Genomic DNA, 23,699 nt, shown 5'->3' on the forward strand with positions numbered 1-23,699 from the left:
GGCAGCCGCTTGACGCCGAGCAGCCTGAATGTTACCACAGGTGGCGTGATAACAGTCCGCGGCGTGATAACAGTCCGTGTTTCTTGCGTGTCGTTCTATACGGGGCGCAGGGACTGCCGCGGGGTTATTGAGATCACTGGACACGCGTGGCCGGCTTCCTCGTGTATATTTATTAACCTGTGGAGGGATCAGACTGGGGCGTTAGGGGTGAACACGCCATGAAAAATGCCCGTTTCGGGCTACAATGAGCTGAAATTGGTATTTTTTGATGCTATTAGTGCTGTTAGAGTGAGCGCCGCGCGCCGCGTCTCCGGATCTCTCCTCAACCCCCCATTTCTTGGTTAAAATCCTGAATTTCTTTAACCCTCTGAGTACCAGGGAATAGATGAGTGAGCAGGCGCCCTGGGGGTCCATCGCACCGGTCCGGGTATCCGGGGTCGATCACGGCAGAGGAACAAAGAGTTTCTGCAGCAGCTGCCGGCGGATTCCCTGAAGCCCGAATAATGATCGTAACGGGTGCTTTTGGGGCAGCTTACAGGCTGTGAAAGGGTTAAACATGCCAGCATGCGTGTTAAGCAGGTGACCCTGTCCTCTCCTTCCTCCCGCCGCTCCGTGGAAGAATTGGCTCGGCTCCCGGCTTTCCGTGACCTCTGGCACCAGCCGTGTTCTATAGGTCGCGTGCGTTGCGAAGAATGCCGATACGGCGTGTTTCATGCACCGCGGTAACGTATGACATCATTTATCTTTTCATACTTAAAAACGCAACTCTTTTTTTTGGTGAATTTGCTGATTTTGGCGAAATTCAGATAAATTTATAGGCTGGAAATGGGAATCTTCCGGAGTGAAAGTTTCCTCATCCGGAGGAATTCCCCGGAAGGCACCGGAACGCGGGATAATTACAGATAATTGGCGTCTTTCCCGGTGTCTCGAGGAATGAATGGAATCCGGAGCGCGGGGCTGCAGATTCTTCCCGTTTTAGGGTTTTTTTGCGTTTTTCGCAGATCTGACGTTCGCTTCTCGTCCGTTTGATCGGATTTTTGAACGTCGGCTGATTGTGGAGTTGGAAGCGAGGACTTCGGGCGCGGAAGCTGCCGTTTTCTGCCGTTTTCTGCCGTTTTCTGCCGTTTTCTGCCGTTCCCGGCCGCTTTATTAACATTTCCATCGTTTTTTTTTATTTTTCTTTAGGTTTGGGGTCGGAGGTCGCTTTGTTTGAAGATTTCGTATAAATATTCCGCGGGTGCAGAAAGCGGCTGCGTGGGGGGGGAGGGGCAGTTAGATGACAGCTAAAGATATAACTTTGGCCCGTACCGGCTTATTGCCCCCTGGGTGGGGTATCAGTGCTTGGTTATTAACCCCAGGTGTCTGTGAGATATCACTGTTTGCTTATTGCCTCCGAGGTGGTAGCGGGGTACAAACGCCCCCAGGTGACAGTGGGGTATCAGTGCTTCCTTATTGCCCCCTGGGTGACAGTGGGGTATCAGTGCTTCCTTATTGCCCCCTGGGTGATGGTGGGGTATCAGTGTTTGCTTATTGCCCCCTGGGTGATGGTGGGGTATCAGTGCTTGCTTATTGCCCCCTGGGTGACGGTGGGGTATCAGTGCTTGCTTATTGCCCCCTGGGTGACGGTGGGGTATCAGTGCTTGCTTATTGCCCCCTGGGTGACGGTGGGGTATCAGTGCTTGCTTATTGCCCCCTGGGTGACGGTGGGGTATCAGTGCTTGCTTATTGCCCCCTGGGTGACGGTGGGGTATCAGCGCTTGCTTATTGCCCCCGGGTAGTAGCGGGTTATGTTCTGTGATCGGTAAATCCGTGTTTTCGAGGAGCATTCTGCGTTTTTGCTCGTTGCCCCCGGGGGCCGCTGGATGGGGCAGATATTCTCGGCATTGAGTTTCGATCGCATGAAATAATGAAAAGTCTTGGGTGGAAGATCCGGAATTTGCCCCTCTGCCGGGGATCTGCAGCTGCCGCGCAGGGCATTCGATTAACTCTCGCTGGGCCAGACGATATTCCGATTCCTTGTCATGTATGACGTCGTATGTTTGTCTGTTTCAGGAGGAGTGTCAGAACTTCGTGCGCGTGCTGATCGTGAGCGGGAAGAGAGTGTTCACGTGCGGGACGAACGCCTTCTCCCCGGTGTGCACCAGCCGACAGGTACGCTAATGCTGCTAGAGTGTAAGCTCCTGGGCGCAGTCTCATTGTTATGCTATAGGCTGCTTGTGACGTCCCCTTTGTACTGCGCTGCGGGGTCGTAACCCTTCGCTGTCACACGCGTGTTCTCTTCCCAGTTCCTGACGCGTGGAGACGTGGTTGGCTAGCGTGTCCCTCTATACAGGGACACGTCCCGGCCGACATACAGCCAAACTGGCCCTACCCCCCAGTAGCAGTCCTGCCGTTATACCAGTGAGCAGCATTACAGCCGTCAGCGCTGGGCGAGGCGTCGGACCCCGGCACAGAGCGGCGGCGGCCCCCGTAACACGGCAGGAAACACGCGGGGCCCCCACGTCGCTCACGGCTTTCTGCGGAGTCCATTACCAGCCGCGAAATTCCATAAATGGCCCCCAAGGCGGGTGATTTGGCTGTCGGCGGAGCCGCGGTTACCGCTTTGCTGGATGCACGGCGCGGGGGGGGGTTTGGGGGGGGGTCTAGTCATCGATCGGCTGCCTTCGCTGCCCGGCGTCTGATTTCGCTCTGCAGCTCGGGGGGGGGGCAGTTAGCCCCTTTTGGGGTATCTATGGGGGGCAGTTTGTTTCCTAAGTGAAATGGGATGTTCTTTTTATCGATGCCGCGTTTTGGGGGGATTATCATTTATTCAACCCCAAAAAATATCATAAAGTAAAAAATCTAAATTCTCGCTCCGTGGAATAATTGCGTTTTTTGCCGCTGAGTGTTTCAGAGACGCTTGCACCCAGTGGCACCCAGATAATAATTGCTGTTTTTTATGGAAAAAAGGTCATAAAATAAACTCAGATTTAAGTAAATATACGTTTTTTGCACGTTTTGTAGCCACCCCCTCCGCGTTCTAGAAACGGATTTCAAAACCTTCTTTCCCTTTAAGAACTTTAAAGGACCCCGCAACAGAAATCCCTCGGACCCCAAGGGGGGGGGCGGGGGATCGAAGCCCCCCAGAAACAAAAAACTTCTTAAAGATTTCCTCTTATTTTGGGGTCCGAACAGCTGCTTTTAGTTAAAGGTTTTTAAGAAACTTATTATAAACAGATCACCGATACGGTGTGGGATCCGATCCAAGCCGTAAGGAGATCGCCGGGGGCCGAGGGGGCCGGGGGTTACTACACTAAATCAGACTACACCGCAGTTCTTAACCCTGTAAGTGCTGTGTGGCATCATGCATTTAACTATTTATAATCCTCTGGTTTATTTAAGGGGTTAAAGAAGTCTATACCCTTGATCCTCGCTCGTTCCTGCCGGGGGTATCGGGGAGGAAAACCAAACTCTGGGGGTCCGAGAATCCTGGTTTTATTTATTAAAAGGGTTGCCCCCCTCATGCCCGTTTTGTTGTTCAGGTTGGGAACCTGAGCCGAGTGATCGAGAAGATAAACGGGGTGGCCCGGTGTCCCTACGATCCGCGCCACAACTCCACGGCGGTGATCACGTCCCGGGGAGAGCTCTACGCTGCCACCGTCATCGACTTCTCCGGCCGGGACCCCGCCATCTACCGCAGCCTGGGCAGCGTCCCCCCGCTCCGCACCGCGCAGTACAACTCCAAATGGCTGAATGGTGAGTGTCAGCGATCCCTGCTAACGGGGGTCACGGCGGAGCGGCCCCGGGTGGACAGAAACCCCCGATCCCTGCCACAGGTGGAGCGGCCCCCCGGGGTGCGTGGAAACTCCCTTGTGGGGGGAGAGCTCAGATTTTCTGTTTTTGATTATTTTTGCCGGGAACGCTTAATTGTCATGAGACACAAAAAAGCCTGACAGCCTAACAGGTTGTTGCTATGGCAACCGAAAAGGCTTTATTTGCTCCACATACCGGAGTGGAACGGCACCTTAAATAGAATCATGGATCTGATGTTAGAAACGTGGCCGGGGGCCGTTGCTGAGCCCCACGTGCCGCTGCTGTTACCCCACGGGGGGCAGAATATGTGGAACGTGATTGGTTGACGTGTTTTATCTGTTTTTTTATCCAGAACCCAACTTCGTGGCGGCCTACGACGTCGGTCTGTTCACGTACTTCTTCTTCCGGGAGAACGCCGTGGAGCACGACTGCGGCAAAACGGTTTATTCCCGCGTGGCCCGCGTCTGCAAGAACGACTTCGGGGGCCGCTTCCTGCTGGAGGACACGTGGACCACGTTCATGAAGGCGCGGCTGAACTGCTCCCGCTCCGGCGAGATCCCCTTCTACTACAACGAGCTGCAGAGCACCTTCTTCCTCCCCGAGCAGGACCTGATCTACGGCGTCTTCACCACCAACATGTGAGCGGCCGGCGAAGGGTTAAAACCGCGTACAAACCCCAGCAGCGAGCGCCCGTGCTCCCTCCTGATTGGCTGTTCATTCCACAAGTTTTATGAATGGAGCAGACAGCAGGAGATGGGGGGGGGGGTTGGGGGCTTCGCCGAGTGCCCAAACTTCATAACCTCACCTGGGGACCCTGAGTCCCCAACTATTAACCCTTCAATGGCCCGACGTAAAGAATGTATGCAGCGACTCACCAAATGTGGTACCCGATTGGCTGTAATACCGGTCGTCATGGAAACCTTTATTTATTTAAAGATGTACTTAATGGAGTCACCTGCATTCAAGCAGGGAGATCACCCGTAACATACTGGGAGTCTTATATATGATCCCAGCGGGGGCAGGGGGGATAGGAAGGAGTCAGACCGAGTGACCCCCATAATCTGCCCCGTCACCCTGAGATTGGGGCAAAAACTGTGAATGTCCCCCGGCGTGCTGATAACACCTTAAAAACGGCCATTTATTGAGTCATGTAGCGCCACCATACGCCGCAGCGCTGCAGACGAGAGAACGCCACGGATTTTAGATGAAACTTTCTGCGTTTTTTGCTCCAATTTGATGATTTTGGCCGTTTCTCCTCCGGTTTCATATAAAATCTTTGTTGCCGGCGCTGCGTTGTGTCGAGGGGCCCCTCGCGCGCATGTATCGGGACCCCATGAAGCGGGCGGATTGTTCCCATTGTGCGTTAATTGCCCCGGGGGCCGGTGAGGAGGGGGCGAGGGCTTCTCATCTCCTTCCGATCCATACTCTCCGCGCCGAGCTCTTCGATCGCCGCCTAACCGGCTCTGCAAATTGGCCTCCTCAGGAGTTAAAAATGGCCGCCGGCTCTTAAACGCAGCACGCCAATAGCGGTTGTCATGGTAACAACTAAGAATTAACAAAAATAGATATTTAGATAAAAATATACAGGTGCCCAAAGCGTGGAAAGAGAGGGTTAAATCGAGCTTGTTTCAGTAACGAGCAAACCCCCCCACCCCTCTCTCTCTCCCCGTCTCTCTTTGGTAACCTGCCCTGCATTCTGCCCCCGCCGCTGGGGCTTCTGGGTAATAACCAGACTCTGTGGGGTCTCCCGTGGCCGGGGTCTGCTCGGGGGGTCCGTGGCGCTCCACGCATTTTCCGTGTATTTCTGTTTTGTGCTCAATCTGTTCTTTTTGCCCCAGAAACAGCATCGCGGCGTCCGCCGTCTGCGCCTTCAACCTCAGCGCCATCACTCAGGCCTTCAACGGCCCCTTCAAATACCAAGAGAACCCCCGCTCCGCGTGGCTGCCCACCATTAACCCCATGCCCAACTTCCAGGTACGCCGCGCATGGAGTGACCCCCCCCCGTTGCATGCAGCCTCCCCGCGACTTAACCCTTACACCTCCTGGTTTTCGCAGTGCGGGATCCTGAATGACGACAGCCCCAACGAGAACCTGACGGAGCGCAGCCTGCAGGACGCGCAGCGCTTGTTCCTGATGAACGACGTGGTGCAGCCGGTGTCCGTGGAGCCCCTGGTCGCGCAGGACAGCGTGCGCTTCTCCAAGCTGGTGGTGGATATCGTGCAGGGGAAGGACACGCTCTACCACGTCATGTACATCGGGACAGGTGACTGCGCTCTCCGCGTAATCGCTTCTCGTAATCCGGGGTCTCTCTGGGGATCCGTGGGCTGTCTCGTAATCCGTGGGCTGTCTCGTAATCCGTGGCGTGATAGGAGTTGTCGACTAGCCAGAAATGAACTATTTAAGCATACCTCCCGAGTGTCCCTGTTAAGCATGGTCAGTCCCTGCCTCAGCTGAGTACGAGTGTTGGGAGCGCGTGGCTCTGGGGATCCGTGGCCGGCCGCGTCCGGCTGTCAGTATTTCACCCCCCTGTCTGTCTGTCTGTCTGTCTGTCCACAGAACGCGGGACGATCCTGAAGGCGCTGTCCACGGCCAACCGCAGCCTGCGCAGCTGTTACCTGGAGGAGATGCACATTCTGCCCCAGGGGCAACAGGAGCCGATCCTCAGCCTGCAGATCCTCCACAGCGACCGATCCCTGTTCGTGGGGTTAAACCGCGGGGTGCTGAAGGTGCCCCTGGAGAGGTGCTCCATGTACAGATCGGAGGGGTAGGTGCTACGCCGGGGGCCGGCGGGGGCCGATATTTATATAGATGTAGAAATGGTGTCTGCGATCAACGTGGCCACCTCTGGAACGCGCGGTTGAGATGCTTTGCGCCGATCCGTTTAATCTGCGGGCCCTGGGCGCCTTGCTGAGTGCCACGTAATCCACGGGGAGGAATAACGCGACTCACATGTTATTTACAGAATTCCAAAAAGATGAGTGACCCCCCCCACGACTCTCTGCACCCCCCTCATCCTCAGCGACCCCCCTCATCCTTTGCACCCCCCCACGACTCTCTGCACCCCCCTCATCCTCAGCGACCCCCATCCTGATTTTTTAACGAGTCTCTAATTGGGGAATATTCATAATTTATTCTGGGATTTACATGATTGCAACTCCTCTGATTTTTAATCATTTCCTCCGTGATCCGTCCCCCGGGGGGGGGCAAACATTCATCCACATCCTGAGCGTGGGCGGGTTCTGAGCGTGGGCGGGTTCTTAGTGTGGGCGGGTTCTGAGCGGGGGCAGGATCTGAGGGTCCGTGGCAGGGGTGGTATAGATTTCATCCTGGGTGGTTTAAGTGCTAATGTGCATGATCGCAGATGGACTGGGGTTAGCGAGGGGTTAATGACTAACGGGGCTCGTTTGTTGTGAACTCTTGTTACCGACCGCCGTGTGATGTTCATTAAGCAGCAGGCAGCACTGACCCGCTCTGAGGGGGGCAGAATAGTTTGATGCCCCCCGAGGTACGATTAGCACATTTTGGAAGGGATCACAATTATTCCCACCTGCGGCGGGGGGGCCGTGAGACCCTGGAAGGATTAGCGGGGGGGGGGGGCCGGGTTGGCAGTGAGCGAAACGCGTCGTCCGGGAGAGCTGCCAGCTGATTGGCGCTCCAAATTAACCCCTTCCCTGCCCAGAGGGGGACCTGGCAGCGCCAGAAACCCGCAGCTCAGCCAGGAAAGCAGACTGGCCGGGAGCTTGAATTATACCCCGCGCGGGGCAGGGGGCAGCTGGCTCTGCCCCAAACACATGGCTTGGAAGGGCGGCCGTCAAGCACTGATGTGCCAGGCTCCGAGTTAACCTGTTCCCTGCCGGAAGGACGGGGGGGGCAGCTGACCGCCCAAATCACAGGGCTTGGGATGCCCCTCGTAGGGCAGGAATGTAGGCATACGGGGAGCTGGCAGTCCGGGATTAACCCATTCATCTCTGCGCACCCCATGGTCGCTGGGCAGATTAACCCGCTGCTGAAACAACCCCCATTGTTTGAAATAAATAACTTTTTATGAGCCATTAAATGCCGTGGGTACCCTTGGAATGCTCCGTCTGTGATGAAACTTACCCCCGGGGCATTTGGAAAGGGGCAGATTCCCGGTGCTGGAGAGCGGCCGCGCAGGTATCGGCATTGTGTCTGTTATGAAGGTAACATGAATGTTTGGAAGAGGTTCATGCCCCCCCCGGGGCAGATAATAAAAGGGCATTATGTTCTAAAATGTGTGAAGCTAATAATTCCTTATATGGCTTTTAACGCCGTCAGAACCCGATGGAGCCTTTTGAGGTCTCAGCCGCGCCCCCCCGGTGCGGGGGTCTCAGCCGCGCCCCCCCGGTGCGGGGGTCTCAGCCGCGTCCCCCCGGTGCGGGGGTCTGACGAGGTCTGCAGCGTCTCGGCGGCCAATCCTGGCGTAGAATTAAAATAAATTGGTTACAAAGTTTCGCGTTATTTGCCGGGGTCTTCCTGTTCTTAGAATTATTTTTTTATTTAAGTGTTTCCTGGAAAATATTTTTTCTGGAATTCCTTGGCGGTCGCTGGCGAGTGGGGGCTGGCGAGTGGGGGCTGGTGAGTGGTGGCAGTTGAGTAAGGGCTGGCGAGTGGTGGCTGGCGAGTGGGGGCTGGTGAGTGGTGGCTGGTGAGTGGTGGCTGGTGAGTGGTGGCTGGCGAGTGGTGGCTGGTGAGTGGTGGCTGGCGAGTGGGGGCGGGTGAGTGGTGGCTGGCGAGTAAGGGCTGGTGAGTGGTGGCTGGCGAGTGATGGCTGGTGAGTGGTGGCGGGTGAGTGGTGGCTGGCGAGTGGGGGCTGGCGAGTGGGGGCTGGCGAGTGGTGGCAGGTGAGTGAGGGCTGGTGAGTGGTGGCCGGTGAGTAAGGGCTGGTGAGTGGTGGCGGGCGTGTGGTGGCGAGTGAGTGGTGAAAGCTCCGTCGCTCAGCCGCTGCCGGGTATTTGAGGTTTGAGAATTATAAAATTCCGTTGATTTCTGACATTTTCTGCCGGTTTTTTGCATTTAGCGCCGCGAGCTGTAAGTGGATGTCAGCTCTTCAGACGAGCGGGAAATCTGTGTTTATTCTCAGGATCCCGATAGAACGCAGAGTTATTGCCCGGTTACCGGGTCGGTCGCCGTGCGTGAGACCCCCGACACGCCGACTAACAGCCCGTTACCGTTTAGTTCCGAGGGTCCTTCGATGCGGAGCCGAGGGCCGAATCCCCCGATAATCCCGATCTCCGCTCTGAAAGCCGTCGGTGTAACTCCGATCCGGCCCCGAGGGGCCGTTATCCGCACGTTATCACATCGTATTCACTAAAAACCACTTATCCTCCTCAAAGCGCCCCCCCCCCGGCAATCAGATGTTTCCTCCGCGATTCTTCAGGTGCAGCGAGCGACGCGTTCATTATTCAAAGGGTTTCTCGGAATCCGCAGAGTTTTTCTGGAAATTGTTTATTTTTCTCGGGGAAAGCGGATGTTTTTGGTCTGTAGTTGAAATTCTGCGAATGTTTCGTTTTCTCGCTCCAAGCTTCAGACGGAGGAACCGGGGGGGGGGCGGGGGGGCGCTGTCAAAAAAAACAAGATATCACACAAATCAGATTTTCTTATTCCCGGGATGTCGCCGACATAAAGCGTCTCGGGGTACAAAACAGCGCTGTACAATGTGTTATTATTATTTATATATCGCCGTCATACTCCGCAGCGCTGTACAATGTGTGTTATTATTATTTATATATCGCCGTCATACTCCGCAGCGCTGTACAATGTGTTATTATTATTATTTATATATCGCTGTCATACTCCGCAGCGCTGTACAATGTGTGTTATTATTATTTATATATCGCCGTCATACTCCGCAGCGCTGTACAATGTGTGTTATTATTATTATTTATATATCGCCGTCATACTCCGCAGCGCTGTACAATGTGTTATTATTATTTATATATCGCCGTCATACTCCGCAGCGCTGTACAATGTGTTATTATTATTTATATATCGCCGTCATACTCCGCAGCGCTGTACAATGTGTTATTATTATTATTTATATATCGCCGTCATACTCCGCAGCGCTGTACAATGTGTGTTATTATTATTATTTATATATCGCCGTCATACTCCGCAGCGCTGTACAATGTGTTATTATTATTTATATATCGCCGTCATACTCCGCAGCGCTGTACAATGTGTTATTATTATTTATATATCGCCGTCATACTCCGCAGCGCTGTACAATGTGTTATTATTTATATATCGCCGTCATACTCCGCAGCGCTGTACAATGTGTGTTATTATTTATATATCGCCGTCATACTCCGCAGCGCTATACAATGTGTGTTATTATTTATATATCGCCGTCATACTCCGCAGCGCTGTACAATGTGTTATTATTATTTATATATCGCTGTCATACTCCGCAGCGCTGTACAATGTGTGTTATTATTTATATATCGCCGTCATACTCCACAGCGCTGTACAATGTGTGTTATTATTATTTATATATCGCCGTCATACTCCGCAGCGCTGTACAATGTGTTCTTATTATTTATATATCGCCGTCATACTCCGCAGCGCTGTACAATGTGTTATTATTATTTATATATCGCCGTCATACTCCGCAGCGCTGTATAATGTGTGTTATTATTATTTATATATCGCTGTCATACTCCGCAGCGCTGTACAATGTGTGTTATTATTATTTATATATCGCCGTCATACTCCGCAGCGCTGTACAATGTGTTATTATTATTATTTATATATCGCCGTCATACTCCGCAGCACTGTACAATGTGTGTTATTATTATTATTTATATATCGCCGTCATACTCCGCAGCGCTGTACAATGTGTTATTATTATTTATATATCGCTGTCATACTCCGCAGCGCTGTACAATGTGTGTTATTATTATTTATATATCGCCGTCATACTCCGCAGCGCTGTACAATGTGTTATTATTATTATTTATATATCGCCGTCATACTCCGCAGCGCTGTACAATGTGTGTTATTATTATTTATATATCGCCGTCATACTCCGCAGCGCTGTACAATGTGTGTTATTATTATTTATATATCGCCGTCATACTCCGCAGCGCTGTACAATGTGTTATTATTATTATTTATATATCGCCGTCATACTCCGCAGCGCTGTACAATGTGTGTTATTATTATTTATATATCGCCGTCATACTCCGCAGCGCTGTACAATGTGTTATTATTATTATTTATATATCGCCGTCATACTCCGCAGCGCTGTACAACGTGTGTTATTATTCATATATCGCTGTCATACTCCGCAGCGCTGTATAATGTGTGTTATTATTATTTATATATCGCCGTCATACTCCGCAGCGCTGTACAATGTGTTATTATTATTATTTATATATCGCCGTCATACTCCGCAGCGCTGTACAATGTGTTATTATTATTTATATATCGCCGTCATACTCCGCAGCGCTGTACACTGTGTGTTATTATTATTATTTATATATCGCCGTCATACTCCGCAGCGCTGTACAATGTGTGTTATTATTATTATTTATATATCGCCGTCATACTCCGCAGCGCTGTACAATGTGTTATTATTATTATTTATATATCACCGTCATACTCCGCAGCGCTGTACAATGTGTGTTATTATTATTTATATATCGCCGTCATACTCCGCAGCGCTGTACAATGTGTGTTATTATTATTTATATATCGCCGTCATACTCCGCAGCGCTGTACAATGTGTTATTATTATTATTTATATATCGCCGTCATACTCCGCAGCGCTGTACAATGTGTGTTATTATTATTTATATATCACCGTCATACTCCGCAGCGCTGTACAATGTGTTATTATTATTTATATATCGCCGTCATACTCCGCAGCGCTGTACAATGTGTGTTATTATTATTTATATATCGCCGTCATACTCCGCAGCGCTGTACAATGTGTTATTATTATTTATATATCGCCGTCATACTCCGCAGCGCTGTATAATGTGTGTTATTATTATTATTTATATATCGCCGTCATACTCCGCAGCGCTGTACACTGTGTGTTATTATTATTATTTATATATCGCCGTCATACTCCGCAGCGCTGTACAATGTGTGTTATTATTATTATTTATATATCGCCGTCATACTCCGCAGCGCTGTACAATGTGTTATTATTATTATTTATATATCACCGTCATACTCCGCAGCGCTGTACAATGTGTGTTATTATTATTTATATATCGCCGTCATACTCCGCAGCGCTGTACAATGTGTGTTATTATTATTTATATATCGCCGTCATACTCCGCAGCGCTGTACAATGTGTTATTATTATTATTTATATATCGCCGTCATACTCCGCAGCGCTGTACAATGTGTGTTATTATTATTTATATATCGCCGTCATACTCCGCAGCGCTGTACAATGTGTGTTATTATTATTTATATATCGCCATCATACTCCGCAGCGCTGTACAATGTGTGTTATTATTATTTATATATCGCCGTCATACTCCGCAGCGCTGTACAATGTGTTATTATTATTTATATATCGCCGTCATACTCCGCAGCGCTGTACAACGTGTGTTATTATTATTTATATATCGCTGTCATACTCCGCAGCGCTGTACAATGTGTGTTATTATTTATATATCGCTGTCATACTCCGCAGCGCTGTACAATGTGTTATTATTTATATATCGCCGTCATACTCCGCAGCGCTGTACAATGTGTGTTATTATTATTTATATATCGCCGTCATACTCCGCAGCGCTGTACAATGTGTGTTATTATTTATATATCGCTGTCATACTCCGCAGCGCTGTACAATGTGTTATTATTATTTATATATCGCCGTCATACTCCGCAGCGCTGTACAATGTGTGTTATTATTATTTATATATCGCTGTCATACTCCGCAGCGCTGTACAATGTGTGTTATTATTATTTATATATCGCTGTCATACTCCGCAGCGCTGTACAATGTGTTATTATTATTTATATATCGCTGTCATACTCCGCAGCGCTGTACAATGTGTGTTATTATTATTATTTATATATCACCGTCATACTCCGCAGCGCTGTACAATGTGTTATTATTTATATATCGCTGTTATATTCTGTAGCGTTGTACAATGTGTGTTATTATTATTTATATATCGCTGTCATACTCCGCAGCGCTGTACAATGTGTTATTATTTATATATCGCTGTTATATTCTGTAGCGTTGTACAATGTGTTATTATTTATATATCGCCGTTATACTCCGCAGCGCTGTACAATGTGTTATTATTATTTATATATCGCCGTTATATTCTGTAGCGCTGTACAATGTGTTATTATTATTATTTATATATCGCCGTCATACTCCGCAGCGCTGTACAATGTGTTATTATTATTTATATATCGCCGTTATATTCTGTAGCGCTGTACAATGCACGGATCAAACAATCTTGGGCCGACATTCTTCTCAGAGTCAGATTTTGTGTTTTCGCTGTTGAGTTCCGTGGCGATGAAGAGGTTAATGTTTTGGGTGCTGGATGTGGCATTTTGTGCCCCGGGGTATATTTCTCTTTTGCCCCGTGTCGGGGGGGCTGTTGGATGAATGCGGCCGTTGTTCCGCCGGGGTCCTGTCGTGCAAACAGCGCAGACAGACGGACGGACAGAGAAAGCTTTGTGTAACATTTGGCCTGATAAACCCACAGTGTCGGCCCCCGGGGGCCTCGCGGGGCCGACTCGTCTTTGTCGCCGAGCGCTTTGTCGTCCTTTTCATGTTCGTTGCGTTTGAAGAGGAGCGCGTTGGGTTATATAGCGGGGCAGAGTATGACCGGCCCTCCGACACAGGCGGCTTTGTCTCGCCGAGCTTCAAAGAAACTTCTAATCTATCGAGATAAAACGCGTCTTTCTGGGGTAAATTTCTCGTGTCCCTAAATGATCTGCCCGGTGGCACCTCTGCTGGGCGGCTGCTCCGTTTATTCGTGAGCTCGGTGAGCGGCCCCCAGCGCGCTCGGGTTTATATCCTTTGGTTAATCGAGGGCCCCGTGGGAGGCAACGCTGTGAAAGCCGGGCCCCGGCCCCTGTATCCCCTCATATTCCCGGAACGCCACCGAGCCACGTCACGGCTTCTTTCAGACAGGGCAGCAGGAATAGCCCCCCGGCGGCATGATAAAAGCCCCCCTGGAGTCTGGGAGGTCTCGTTTCCCGGGGGTCTCGTTATCGAGGGGTCTCGTTATCTGGGAGGTCTCGTTTCCTGGGGTCTCTTTTTCTTTTCCACGCGCCGGCCCTCGCATTCTTTCTGCTTAGTGAGACTGAACGGGGTAATTGGGGGTAATTATGGGAGCGTCGGGGCAATAGCTGGGATCCCCTGATGTTTTATGATACGGTGTAAGTGACCCTCCTGTTTCCGTGTCCCCCCGCAGCACGTGTCTGGGGGCCAGAGACCCCTACTGCGGCTGGGACAGCAAGAAGAGGCGCTGCAGCACCCTGGAGGACAGCGTTAACATGAGCCTCTGGGGGCAGAACATCACCGAGTGTCCGGTGAGTGGCCGCTGTAGTGGACGCCGTTAGGGTCTTTTGTTGCAGTCGTGGTATATATAGGGTGGTGGTGAGTAGTCAGGGGGGGGTGAGTGTGCGCTCACTTTGTTAGCACAGACTTATTCCTCCCCACAGTCTCATTTTATTTTTTACTTTCAGGTCAGAAACTTAACCCTGAACGGGGGTTTGGGGGTCTGGTCCGCGTGGCAGCCGTGCCACCACTCCGATGGAGACTCCACGTGTCTGTGCCGCTCCAGAGCTTGCAATAGCCCTGCGCCGCAATGCGGGGGCCGGGACTGTGAAGGGCCACGAATAGAGATCGCCAACTGCTCACGGTAACCACAAAATTCCACAGACAGCCAATCAGCAACTAAAATCAGGATTTATTCCCCCACAGATCGGCCCCTGACGGCCCCCGGCTAGTCGCCCGTTTCTCCTGCTGTAAAGACTCAAACCTTAATTAGTCGTTGGTCTCGTCTTAGATTCAGGAGCCGTATGTCTACCCCATGCATGTTTAATCCCCTCACTGTATTACCCTCTACCACCTCTGCTGGGAGGCTGTTTTCCACCACCCTCTCAGCAGCTGTTCATGTGCCCCGTTCACGCACCCCACCGGGTCAGGTATTTCTTGCAAGAGGTTTTCAGAAACCTGCGGCGGCGGAATCCAAAAACCAACGCGCTGATTATGCAGAGAAATCGGTTCCTTCGCCACATCCCCCCCCCCGTGTCTGACACCTCGGAGCGGCCGCCAGACGCGCCACGAGACGAAGAAAGAGACGCAGTGCGAGGGAGCGAAGAAAGAGACGCGGTGCGAGGGAGCGGAGAAAGAGACGCGGTGCGAGAGAGCGGAGAGACAGACGCGGTGCGAGGGAGCGAAGCTCAGTCATAAACTGGCAGACCGTGTGACAGGGCACAGACCGCCTAAGCAGTGTTACCGAAAGGCATGCGCCGGCCGCCACTCACACAGAGTACAGGTGGCCCTCAGACACGCGGGAAGGAAGTCAGTGACGGCCCCTCAGATTGTTTCGTGGGACCCTGTAACATGCATTCTGGCCGCCTCTCTGCTGGGCCTCTCGGCGGCCGTTAACATGATCCTCGGCTATGGCGGGGTGCAGGGTGCGGGAGACGGGGTGCATGGACTGTGAGATGGTAAACGTGGCGCCTGCTTTCCCCGCAGTTTCTCCGGCTTGGGTTTTGTATCGGGGGCCGAGCTGCTTTAACTCTTATGTTGGGGGTGAGATTGGGTCGGGGGGGACGTTGCTCCCTGTCACAGTCTGTGTCTCTCGGCAGGAATGGAGGGTGGACGCCGTGGTCCTCGTGGGCGACGTGCAGCACGTCCTGCGGAATCGGCTTCCAGGTGCGGCAGAGAATGTGCAGCAATCCGGCCCCGCGCTTCGGAGGGAGAGTGTGCGTGGGGCAGAGCCGGGAGGAGCGGTAAGGACCCCCCGCGAGGCCGTGCCCGGCTGGGACCCCCAAACCCCCCCGCGAGGCCGTGCCCAGCTGGGACCCCCCCCCCGCGAGGCCGTGCCCGGCTAGGAACAACAACCCCCCCCGCGAGGCCGTGCCCGGCTGGGACCCCCCCCCCCCACCGCACGGCCGGGCTGGGACCCCTCACCCTGTGTACCAACGTAAACTAATCGCCTCTCTGGCGGTGATGACATCATACATTATTATTATTAGTTTCTTGAGAATCCTCTTTTTCCTCCTCTTTATGATACGCGCCACGTTCTCGCGTCTGCCCCCGGTCTGGTTACGCAGGTATCTGGGGGTCCGCAGGGAGATCGGGGGCCGCAGATTATTCGGGAACTTCTCCTTTCTTGTAGTTTTTCTCCCCAGATATTCTCCAGAATGCAGATTTCTCTCCCCGATTCTGTAACGAATTCAGCGGCCGTCGCGCGCGTCGTTTAGCGGTTACGGCCCCGGCCCGTCTGTTAATCGTCTCTGATTGTTCCCTAATTAGACGTTTCCAGGGCGCTCGGCCCCATCGGCCCTCCTGAGCTTTCATGATCTCTAACTGGCATCGCAATGAATCCCTTCGTATTTAATTAATTATATTAACGAAGCCCCCCCCCCTTTCCGAGTCACGTTTCCAAAATAGACTTTTCTGAACAATAAATTCACCTCATTGAAATTATTTGACAAACGGGGAAAAAATGATTAACCCCTTCGGTGCCAGAGTTCTTGCAGGTCCCATTTGGAGCGTTTTATGCAGAACGTGGCGTTTTTTGTATCGTTTTTTGTATCTGTTGGGATTCGGGGGGGGATTCTTTGCGTTTCTGCCCCCGTTTCCCGAGCCGGTAGCCGGTCGGCGGGGGTCCTAACGTCACAAGGCGTCCCGCTGTTTGTTTTGTGATCCCGCAGCTTCTGTAACGAGAACAGTCCGTGTCCGGTGCCCATCTTCTGGTCCTCGTGGGGCTCGTGGAGTAAATGCAGCGCTGATTGCGGAGGAGGCACTCACTCGAGGCAGCGCTCCTGCGAGAACGGGAACAGCTGCCCCGGCTGCGGGCTGGTGAGTACACCTCGGAATGGGGGCCGCGGGGGTCCTTTATCCTATTACTGTATGTAGAGGTTTCAGGATCTCCTCACACGAACGCGGTCAGCCGCTGACAGATCTCAGGAATGGAATCTGTGGGCACTGATCGCCTACACGGGTCTCTCCGATGCAAATACCAACAGGCTCCATAAACAATGCCCCAGGGGCCACGCGTTCACAGGGTCCCGGCCCCCGGCCCTGGAATTGAGCAGCCCTGTACCGCTCGCTGTCGGGGGGGCAGTTTTCACACTCAGGTCCGCTCTCCCTGCAGGAATTCCGAAGCTGTAACTCCGAGCCGTGCCCCGAAGTGCGCAGGAACACCCCGTGGACCCCGTGGATGCCGGTTAACGTCACGCAGAGCGGCGCCCGCCAGGAGCAGCGCTTCCGGTTCACCTGCCGCGCTCAGCTCTCCGACCCCCACGAGCTGCAGTTTGGGAGGAAGAAGACGGAGACTCGGTTCTGTCCCAACGACGGCTCGGCTGCCTGCGAGACCGACTGTGAGTACAGCGCGAGTATATCCGCGTGGAAGGGATACAGCGCGCCGGCGCATTTAACTTTCCGGTCTCGTCTCCCCAGCCCTCGTGGACGACATGATGCGCGGTGGCGGCGGTGGCGGTAAGACCCCCTCTCGCATCGTCGGCGGGGGATGGAGTCAGTGGGGATCCTGGTCTTCTTGCTCTCGGGACTGCGAGCTGGGTTTCCGATCTAGAAAACGGACGTGCAGTAGTCCAGAACCTCGGAACGGGGGGCCGCCGTGTCTGGGATCTGCCACGGAATTCCAGGATTGTAACCCCCAGCCGTGTCCAGGTGAGATGCGGGTGGGGGGCAGATAGAAGCCGCTACATTGTAGCAGAGAGTTTCCCTCGGATCCGCTGACAGGTCCCGCCGGGGATCCTTTCTAGGCTCTCTCCGGAGTCTCCGGATCCCGGTGGATCTCCCACAGGAGCAGCCGCAGTGATTCGTCGCTTTGTCGTTTCAGTGAAGGGATCCTGGTCCTGCTGGTCTTCGTGGACACAATGCTCGGCCACGTGCGGAGGCGGCCATTACCAGCGGACCCGAACCTGCACCGACCCGCCGCCATCCGCCGGGGGGGACATCTGCATCGGCCTCCACACGGAGGAAGCGCTCTGCAACACCTACTCCTGCGAAGGTGCGGCGTCCGTCCTCTGGGCTTCGTGGGGCGGGGGTGGTTTTGGGGTCAGATTGATGCGTTTTGGTTCCCGGTAAATAAATGATTCTTGCGATTTCTGCGATTCGATGATTCGGAGGCTCGGGGTCCCGGACACGGCGAATCTCGATGATTTCTGCCATTTATTACCCCGCTTGTGTCCTGGGGTAGCAGATTTTGCCCCGTCTGCCTCTGGGGTCTGAGATACGGGGAGCCGGAATAACCTTTGGGTTTAAACTCCCCGCTAAGAAGCCGGGTTACTGTAGGGCGTGAGGTATTGGCGGCCCCGCTGAGGGCCACAGTATGAGTCTGGCCATACATGCCAAGAGTCCCTATTAAGCGTGGGGCAGGAATCTGGTGCCGTGGGGCTGATTCGGGGGTCTCTGTCTCCCTCGCAGGGGGCTGGGCAGAGTGGGCCGAGTGGAGTATGTGTCACGAAGACGGAACGCAGTTTCGGAGCCGTTACTGCGAGAGCCACGTTCCGGGAGCCACGCAGTGCGTCGGGAACAGCACCGAGTACAGAGACTGCATCTACAACGAAATCCCAGGTGGGCATCACGCGGAGAAGCCCCACAATTACCCCCCCCCTCGTGTTACCCTTGAATCCTCAAAATGGGGTAAACGTCTCGTTTCTCTTGTCTCCTCCTTTCAGTGATCCTTCCAGCTTCCAGCATCAACGAGAACCCGGAATGTGGAGGTAACCGCGGGGAATCGGCACCTTCTGACATCACCATCTCCTCTTAGCTAAACTCTGACATCACCGACTCCTGGCCTCTGACCTCATTCACTTTTGCCACTTGGCCGTCATGGCTGGTGTTTTCCAGGCCGTGCCGGGTTGTCCCTACGGATCCCTGGTGGCCCCCGCGGCCCTGACAAGCATTATAACCCTACAGGGGGCATCTGAACAGCCGACTTACCCCAGGAAACTGCTCTTTAACCCTCTCATGGCTGGAGAATTCTGGTTACCCTTCTGGCTATTAAATTAAATAATTATTTGGGAGCCGTAATCCGGTTCAAAGAGTCTGATGCAGAACTATCGGGGGGTCACCCAGACCCCCAGTGTCTCGTTCTGCCCTCCGTTGGCCTCTTTTGACCCCCTTCGGCCCGGAGCTCCCTGGGTGTCATTGAGTTTTGACGGGAAGGGGTTAGTCGAAGGAGCCGTTAAATGAGCCGTTATATTGCGCTCGCCGGTAATTACCGGACACGGCATCAGGGGCTGGCAAATCCTTCCCGTTTTCTCGATTTAAAGAGGCAGTCCCCTGGTTAATGAGATTTTGCCGCTTTCGCCCGCGCAGGTTTCAGTCTCATCCACCTCATCGCCACCGGGGTCTCCTGCTTCTTCGGCTCCAGCCTCCTAACGTTCGTCATTTACGTTTACTGCCAGCGGTGCCAGAGACAGTCGCAGGAATCGACCGTCGTCCACCCGGCGACCCCCAACCACCTCCACTACAAGGGCAACGCTACCCCCAAGAACGAGAAGTACACCCCCATGGAGTTCAAGGTGAGGGGGAGCGGGGAGGGCGGCTGCGCGTTCGGGAGGAGAGTTCTGTTTTCAGTCATTCGGGGCAAGAGAAATGAGGGCAGTTAATTCGTTTGGGGCAGATAGCGGCTGAAGCGGCTGAGAGATATTCTGCCCTTCCCGTCAGGAGGTCGCCGGCGGGCGGTCGCCATCCCTCCTGTTATCTAGAACGTCGAAGAGATGGTTCTAGAGACCGAGGCTGCGCATTTTATTCTAGAACAAGGAATCGGGGAGTGTGGGGATGGGGGGGATTTCAGGCCGAAGGCGTCACATAAACCCCCCAAGTCCAGTTTTGGGGTGAACGCGTCTAGCTTGACCCTTAAAGTGCCAGATAAGGAAGGGGTAGAAAAAAGCGTCGCTATTTAAATGGAGAATTATTGTAGAATATTCCGTTAATTTCTTTAAAATTGGACGCACCCTGCGAGGGGTCAGATCAGCCCTTAGACACTCGAGGGGTTAAACCAGTTCTCGCCGTTTGAGTTTGGAAGACATTATCTTCCCCTTTTTGGTGTTTTTTGTTCGGTTTTATCACCGTAATGGGTACCCGCTGTCTCCATTATCACAGCAGTGAAGGGGTTAAACTAATTGCCCCTGTGTGATGCGGGGGATTGTGTTTAATAAGCGTAGTGTTTAAGCAGCAGGATGTTTGGGCGGAGGGGGTAATTTAGAGCTTCAATCTCCTCTCCTGTGAGTCGCATTAACGTAATGGCAGCCAGGGCTTCTTTAATATGCAGAGGCGGAGGACACGAGGCGGGTAAGTGGTCTCCCGCGTGTCATCGCTGCGCATGAGCTCATGTCATTAACCAGCATGCAGAGAGCCATTCCACGGTACTGCCAGGGACACGAGGGGGATGCAGCCGGAGACCCCGGAGACCCCGGACCGGGAGACCCCAGACCGGGAGACCCCAGACCCGGAGACCCCCCATCTGGAGACCCCCGAGCAGTCACCCGCTGAACGAAAAAATCTAATCCGTCATCCCTGCAGCTCTGAGCCTTCAGTAAATGGACTCCAATCCCCATCACTCCTAGCCTAAAGCACAATTAGCAGCCCCCCCGCGGGGGTTAGTTCACAGATCACTGAGTTCTACTGATAAAAGGCGCCGTTTCCTAACGTTTGGGGTGATTTAAATGTCATGTTTAGTGTCGGAAGCAGTGACTTTATTTATACAGCTCCTCAGTGTGTTGTTGCCGTTAGCAACTGCCCCGTGGGATTGAATATGATAACCGAGTCAGCTAGTTCCGCAAAGCGCTGATTTTCCAGATACATGCCCGTTTAGCTCCGAATTATCACACATTTTACTTCACAAATGCGTAACTTTACGTTTATCAATGTTAAACCTCGGCTGTTTGACTGAATTCTGCCCCCGGAATCCCGGGAAAGGGGCATTTATTATTCCAGTGGGAATCCCATCTATAAAGGGAATCGGGGCGCGTTGTTCCTGGCAGGGGGTCCGACACCATGTGCTCAGGTCACGTGATCAGAATCATACGTGTCATCCGCATGTCACCCTGCGGCGCATGTTCCCTGTGCAGTGAAGTGACTGTGACCTGTTGCTTGTAGCTGACAGAAGTGACCCATTTAATAACGGGGACTCCTGTCCTGGAGATGTGCCAGTGGAGCTGGAGAGCAGGTAATCCGCCTCGCCCGTTCCCCTCCCCCCGGGGCAATAAACCTCCTCTCCTAGGCCGGAGCGCAGTGTATGGGGCAATAAACCTCCTCTCTGAGGCCGGAGCGCAGTGTATGGGGCAATAAAGCTCTCCTAGGCCGGGGCGCAGTGTATGGGGCAATAAACCTCTCCTAGGCCGGAGTGCAGTGTATGGGGCAATAAACCTCTCCTAGGCCGGGGCGCAGTGTATGGGGCAATAAACCCCCTCTCCTCGGCCGGAGCGCAGTGTGTGGGGCAATAAACCTCTCCTAGGCCGGAGCGCAGTGTATGGGGCAATAAACCCCCTCTCCTAGGCCGGGGCGCAGTGTATGGGGCAATAAACCCCCTCTCCTAGGCCGGAGCGCAGTGTATGGGGCAATAAACCCCCTCTCCTAGGCCGGGGCGCAGTGTATGGGGCAATAAACCCCCTCTCCTAGGCCGGAGCGCAGTGTGTGGGGCAATAAACCTCTCCTAGGCCGGGGCGCGCCTTGCAATGATTTCACCAAATACTCTTCTCCTTATTTTCTTGATCTATACATCTGCTTTGAGTTTCAGCTCCTCGTTCTCACTGAAGGTGACGGAGCGTCGGCTCCCGGTAGATTAACCCCTTCAGCCCTACTGTCAGTGTTTGAGATTTTATCCCTTTTGCCAGCTTATTGTTATTATTATAATTATATTATCTGCGGGACCCCAATGCCGGCAGAATTATTACCTGCCCCGGTTTAATTATTTCCCCAAACGGAATAAAGAGATGGTTACTCTGTAGCACTCGCTGCGTGTAAAACGTTCTTCGTGTCACACGCTCTAGAACGCAGCCCCCCCCCCCCGGATCAGACCCCGGAAATAATCTTCTCTTTCCTTATTTTTTTTTTCAGACCCTCAATAAAAATAATTTGCTTCCCGACGACCGGAGCGGCTTCTACCCGCTGCAGCAAACCAACGTCTACACGACCACCTACTACCCGAGCGGCCTCGGCAAATACGACTTCCGCCCCGATTCCTCCCCGGGCAGAACTTTCACCAACAGCTGAGACCGGGACGCGCGGAACGTCCCCGCGGAGACCCCCCTCCCCCGCTCACGTTCCGTGTACACCCGCTCCGGACCGCTGACTCCTCTCCGCGAACTTTGAGGAGCAAAACTTTTTTAAGGCCTCTGAAAGACGGACGGGGAGTCTGAGCAGAGAAAGCGGGGGGGTCGCCCTCCGCTTGGCTCCAGAAGTTTTTTGGAAACGCTTGTCCGGATCTTTTTTTTTTGCGCGACCTTCTTGGGGTTGACTTCATCAAATCGCATGAACAGCGACGGAACGCCTGCGCGGAGCAACCGCCAAATCTGCCAAACGGCCCCTGGATGGGTTCTGGCTGGAGGCCGACGGACTCGGGAAATAAACCAACATGGGGTTAAACACGCAAACTTGATTATATGACTGCAGTCTAACGTCACTGGATTTACCCCCATGGGGGGCGCTGAGTGCCGATACGTTCGGTGCTCCCTGCAGGGGGAGCTAAAAACACCTTAAGAGTTCGGGGGGGGGTCGGCGTCCTGATACTTTTTCGTGATGTCATAAGTGCTGGACGTAGAATTCTAAGCCAGCGAATGATGAACAGGATGATCGCTAACAGTGGGAGGGGCATAGATAGGCCGACAATAACTCTCTGAGCCAATCAGAGGGCTTTGTTTCCTAACGTCCCAAGCAGGCGATGACAAGAACCCAACAAGTACCCCCCTCCACCGTACATATACCCCCCTCCACCGTACATATACCCCCCCTCCACCGTACATATACCCCCCCTCCACCGTACATATACCCCCCTCCACCGTACATATACCCCCCTCCACCGTACATATACCCCCCCTCCGCCGTACATATACCCCCCCTCACTGTGTCCCCGTGGAACTCTTCTTTTGAATCTTTTAATTCCATTTTCATTCATTTTTCTGTTTACTAAGATTTCAAAATGTGTTTTAAAAAAAAAAAAGATTTGTTTTTCTGGATAGAGATCAGAATTGGATCCGCGACGTCTTCCACACCGAACGTTTCAGCAAAGACTCTTCAAGCTGTAACTCGTCGGTCAGAGAGACCCCCGGCCGTCTCGCTGACTCCGGAGTGGACCTGGCAGTGGAAGGGTTAATACCCAGCAGGCAGGGGCCACTGAACCATCCAGGGGCCTCACTGCTATAAACAAGTCAGCGGCTCGTCAACAGAGCTAGCAATCTTGTGCCGGGTGGGGGGTAATTTGTAGAATGCGTTAGATGGGCGCTGTAGACGGACGTCGCCCGCATTTCTCCCGATCCCCGTCACTTTCTTTTTTGGATTTTTAGCCTTGATGTTTAGAAATGTTTTGTGGAAATATTAGAAAAAAAATTTGCAGTTCAGAAATTCCTGATTCACCTTTTTTTTTTTTTATCCATGGAGATGAATTACATTTAAGAGGCATCCCCCCCCCGTGAACGTTTCCCCGGCGTCTGTGCGGATCTCCGGCAATGAACGGGTTAAGCGGCAGACAGAA

The 23,699-nt window shown here is 52.9% G+C and overlaps 1 protein-coding gene across 1 annotated transcript in view; it reads left to right on the plus strand.

Moving 5' to 3' along the window:
- Positions 1-22,331, plus strand: part of SEMA5B (semaphorin 5B) — a 50,898-nt gene extending 28,567 nt beyond the window's left edge. Inside the window, exons 6-22 of the mRNA XM_053471919.1 lie at positions 2,053-2,151; positions 3,522-3,735; positions 4,145-4,430; positions 5,631-5,766; positions 5,848-6,055; positions 6,349-6,556; positions 14,211-14,328; positions 14,485-14,660; positions 15,616-15,759; positions 16,687-16,834; positions 17,130-17,355; positions 17,435-17,665; positions 17,838-18,008; positions 18,425-18,574; positions 18,679-18,723; positions 19,322-19,527; positions 22,067-22,331. Coding sequence (XP_053327894.1) covers positions 2,053-2,151; positions 3,522-3,735; positions 4,145-4,430; positions 5,631-5,766; positions 5,848-6,055; positions 6,349-6,556; positions 14,211-14,328; positions 14,485-14,660; positions 15,616-15,759; positions 16,687-16,834; positions 17,130-17,355; positions 17,435-17,665; positions 17,838-18,008; positions 18,425-18,574; positions 18,679-18,723; positions 19,322-19,527; positions 22,067-22,222 — 2,922 coding nt within the window. The 3' untranslated portion in view covers positions 22,223-22,331. The remainder of the gene's footprint in view (positions 1-2,052; positions 2,152-3,521; positions 3,736-4,144; positions 4,431-5,630; positions 5,767-5,847; positions 6,056-6,348; positions 6,557-14,210; positions 14,329-14,484; positions 14,661-15,615; positions 15,760-16,686; positions 16,835-17,129; positions 17,356-17,434; positions 17,666-17,837; positions 18,009-18,424; positions 18,575-18,678; positions 18,724-19,321; positions 19,528-22,066) is intronic.
- Positions 22,332-23,699: the final 1,368 nt, after the last annotated feature.

This window comes from Spea bombifrons, chromosome 7 (assembly GCF_027358695.1).
Source record: "Spea bombifrons isolate aSpeBom1 chromosome 7, aSpeBom1.2.pri, whole genome shotgun sequence".
Lineage (NCBI taxonomy): Eukaryota > Metazoa > Chordata > Amphibia > Anura > Pelobatidae > Spea > Spea bombifrons.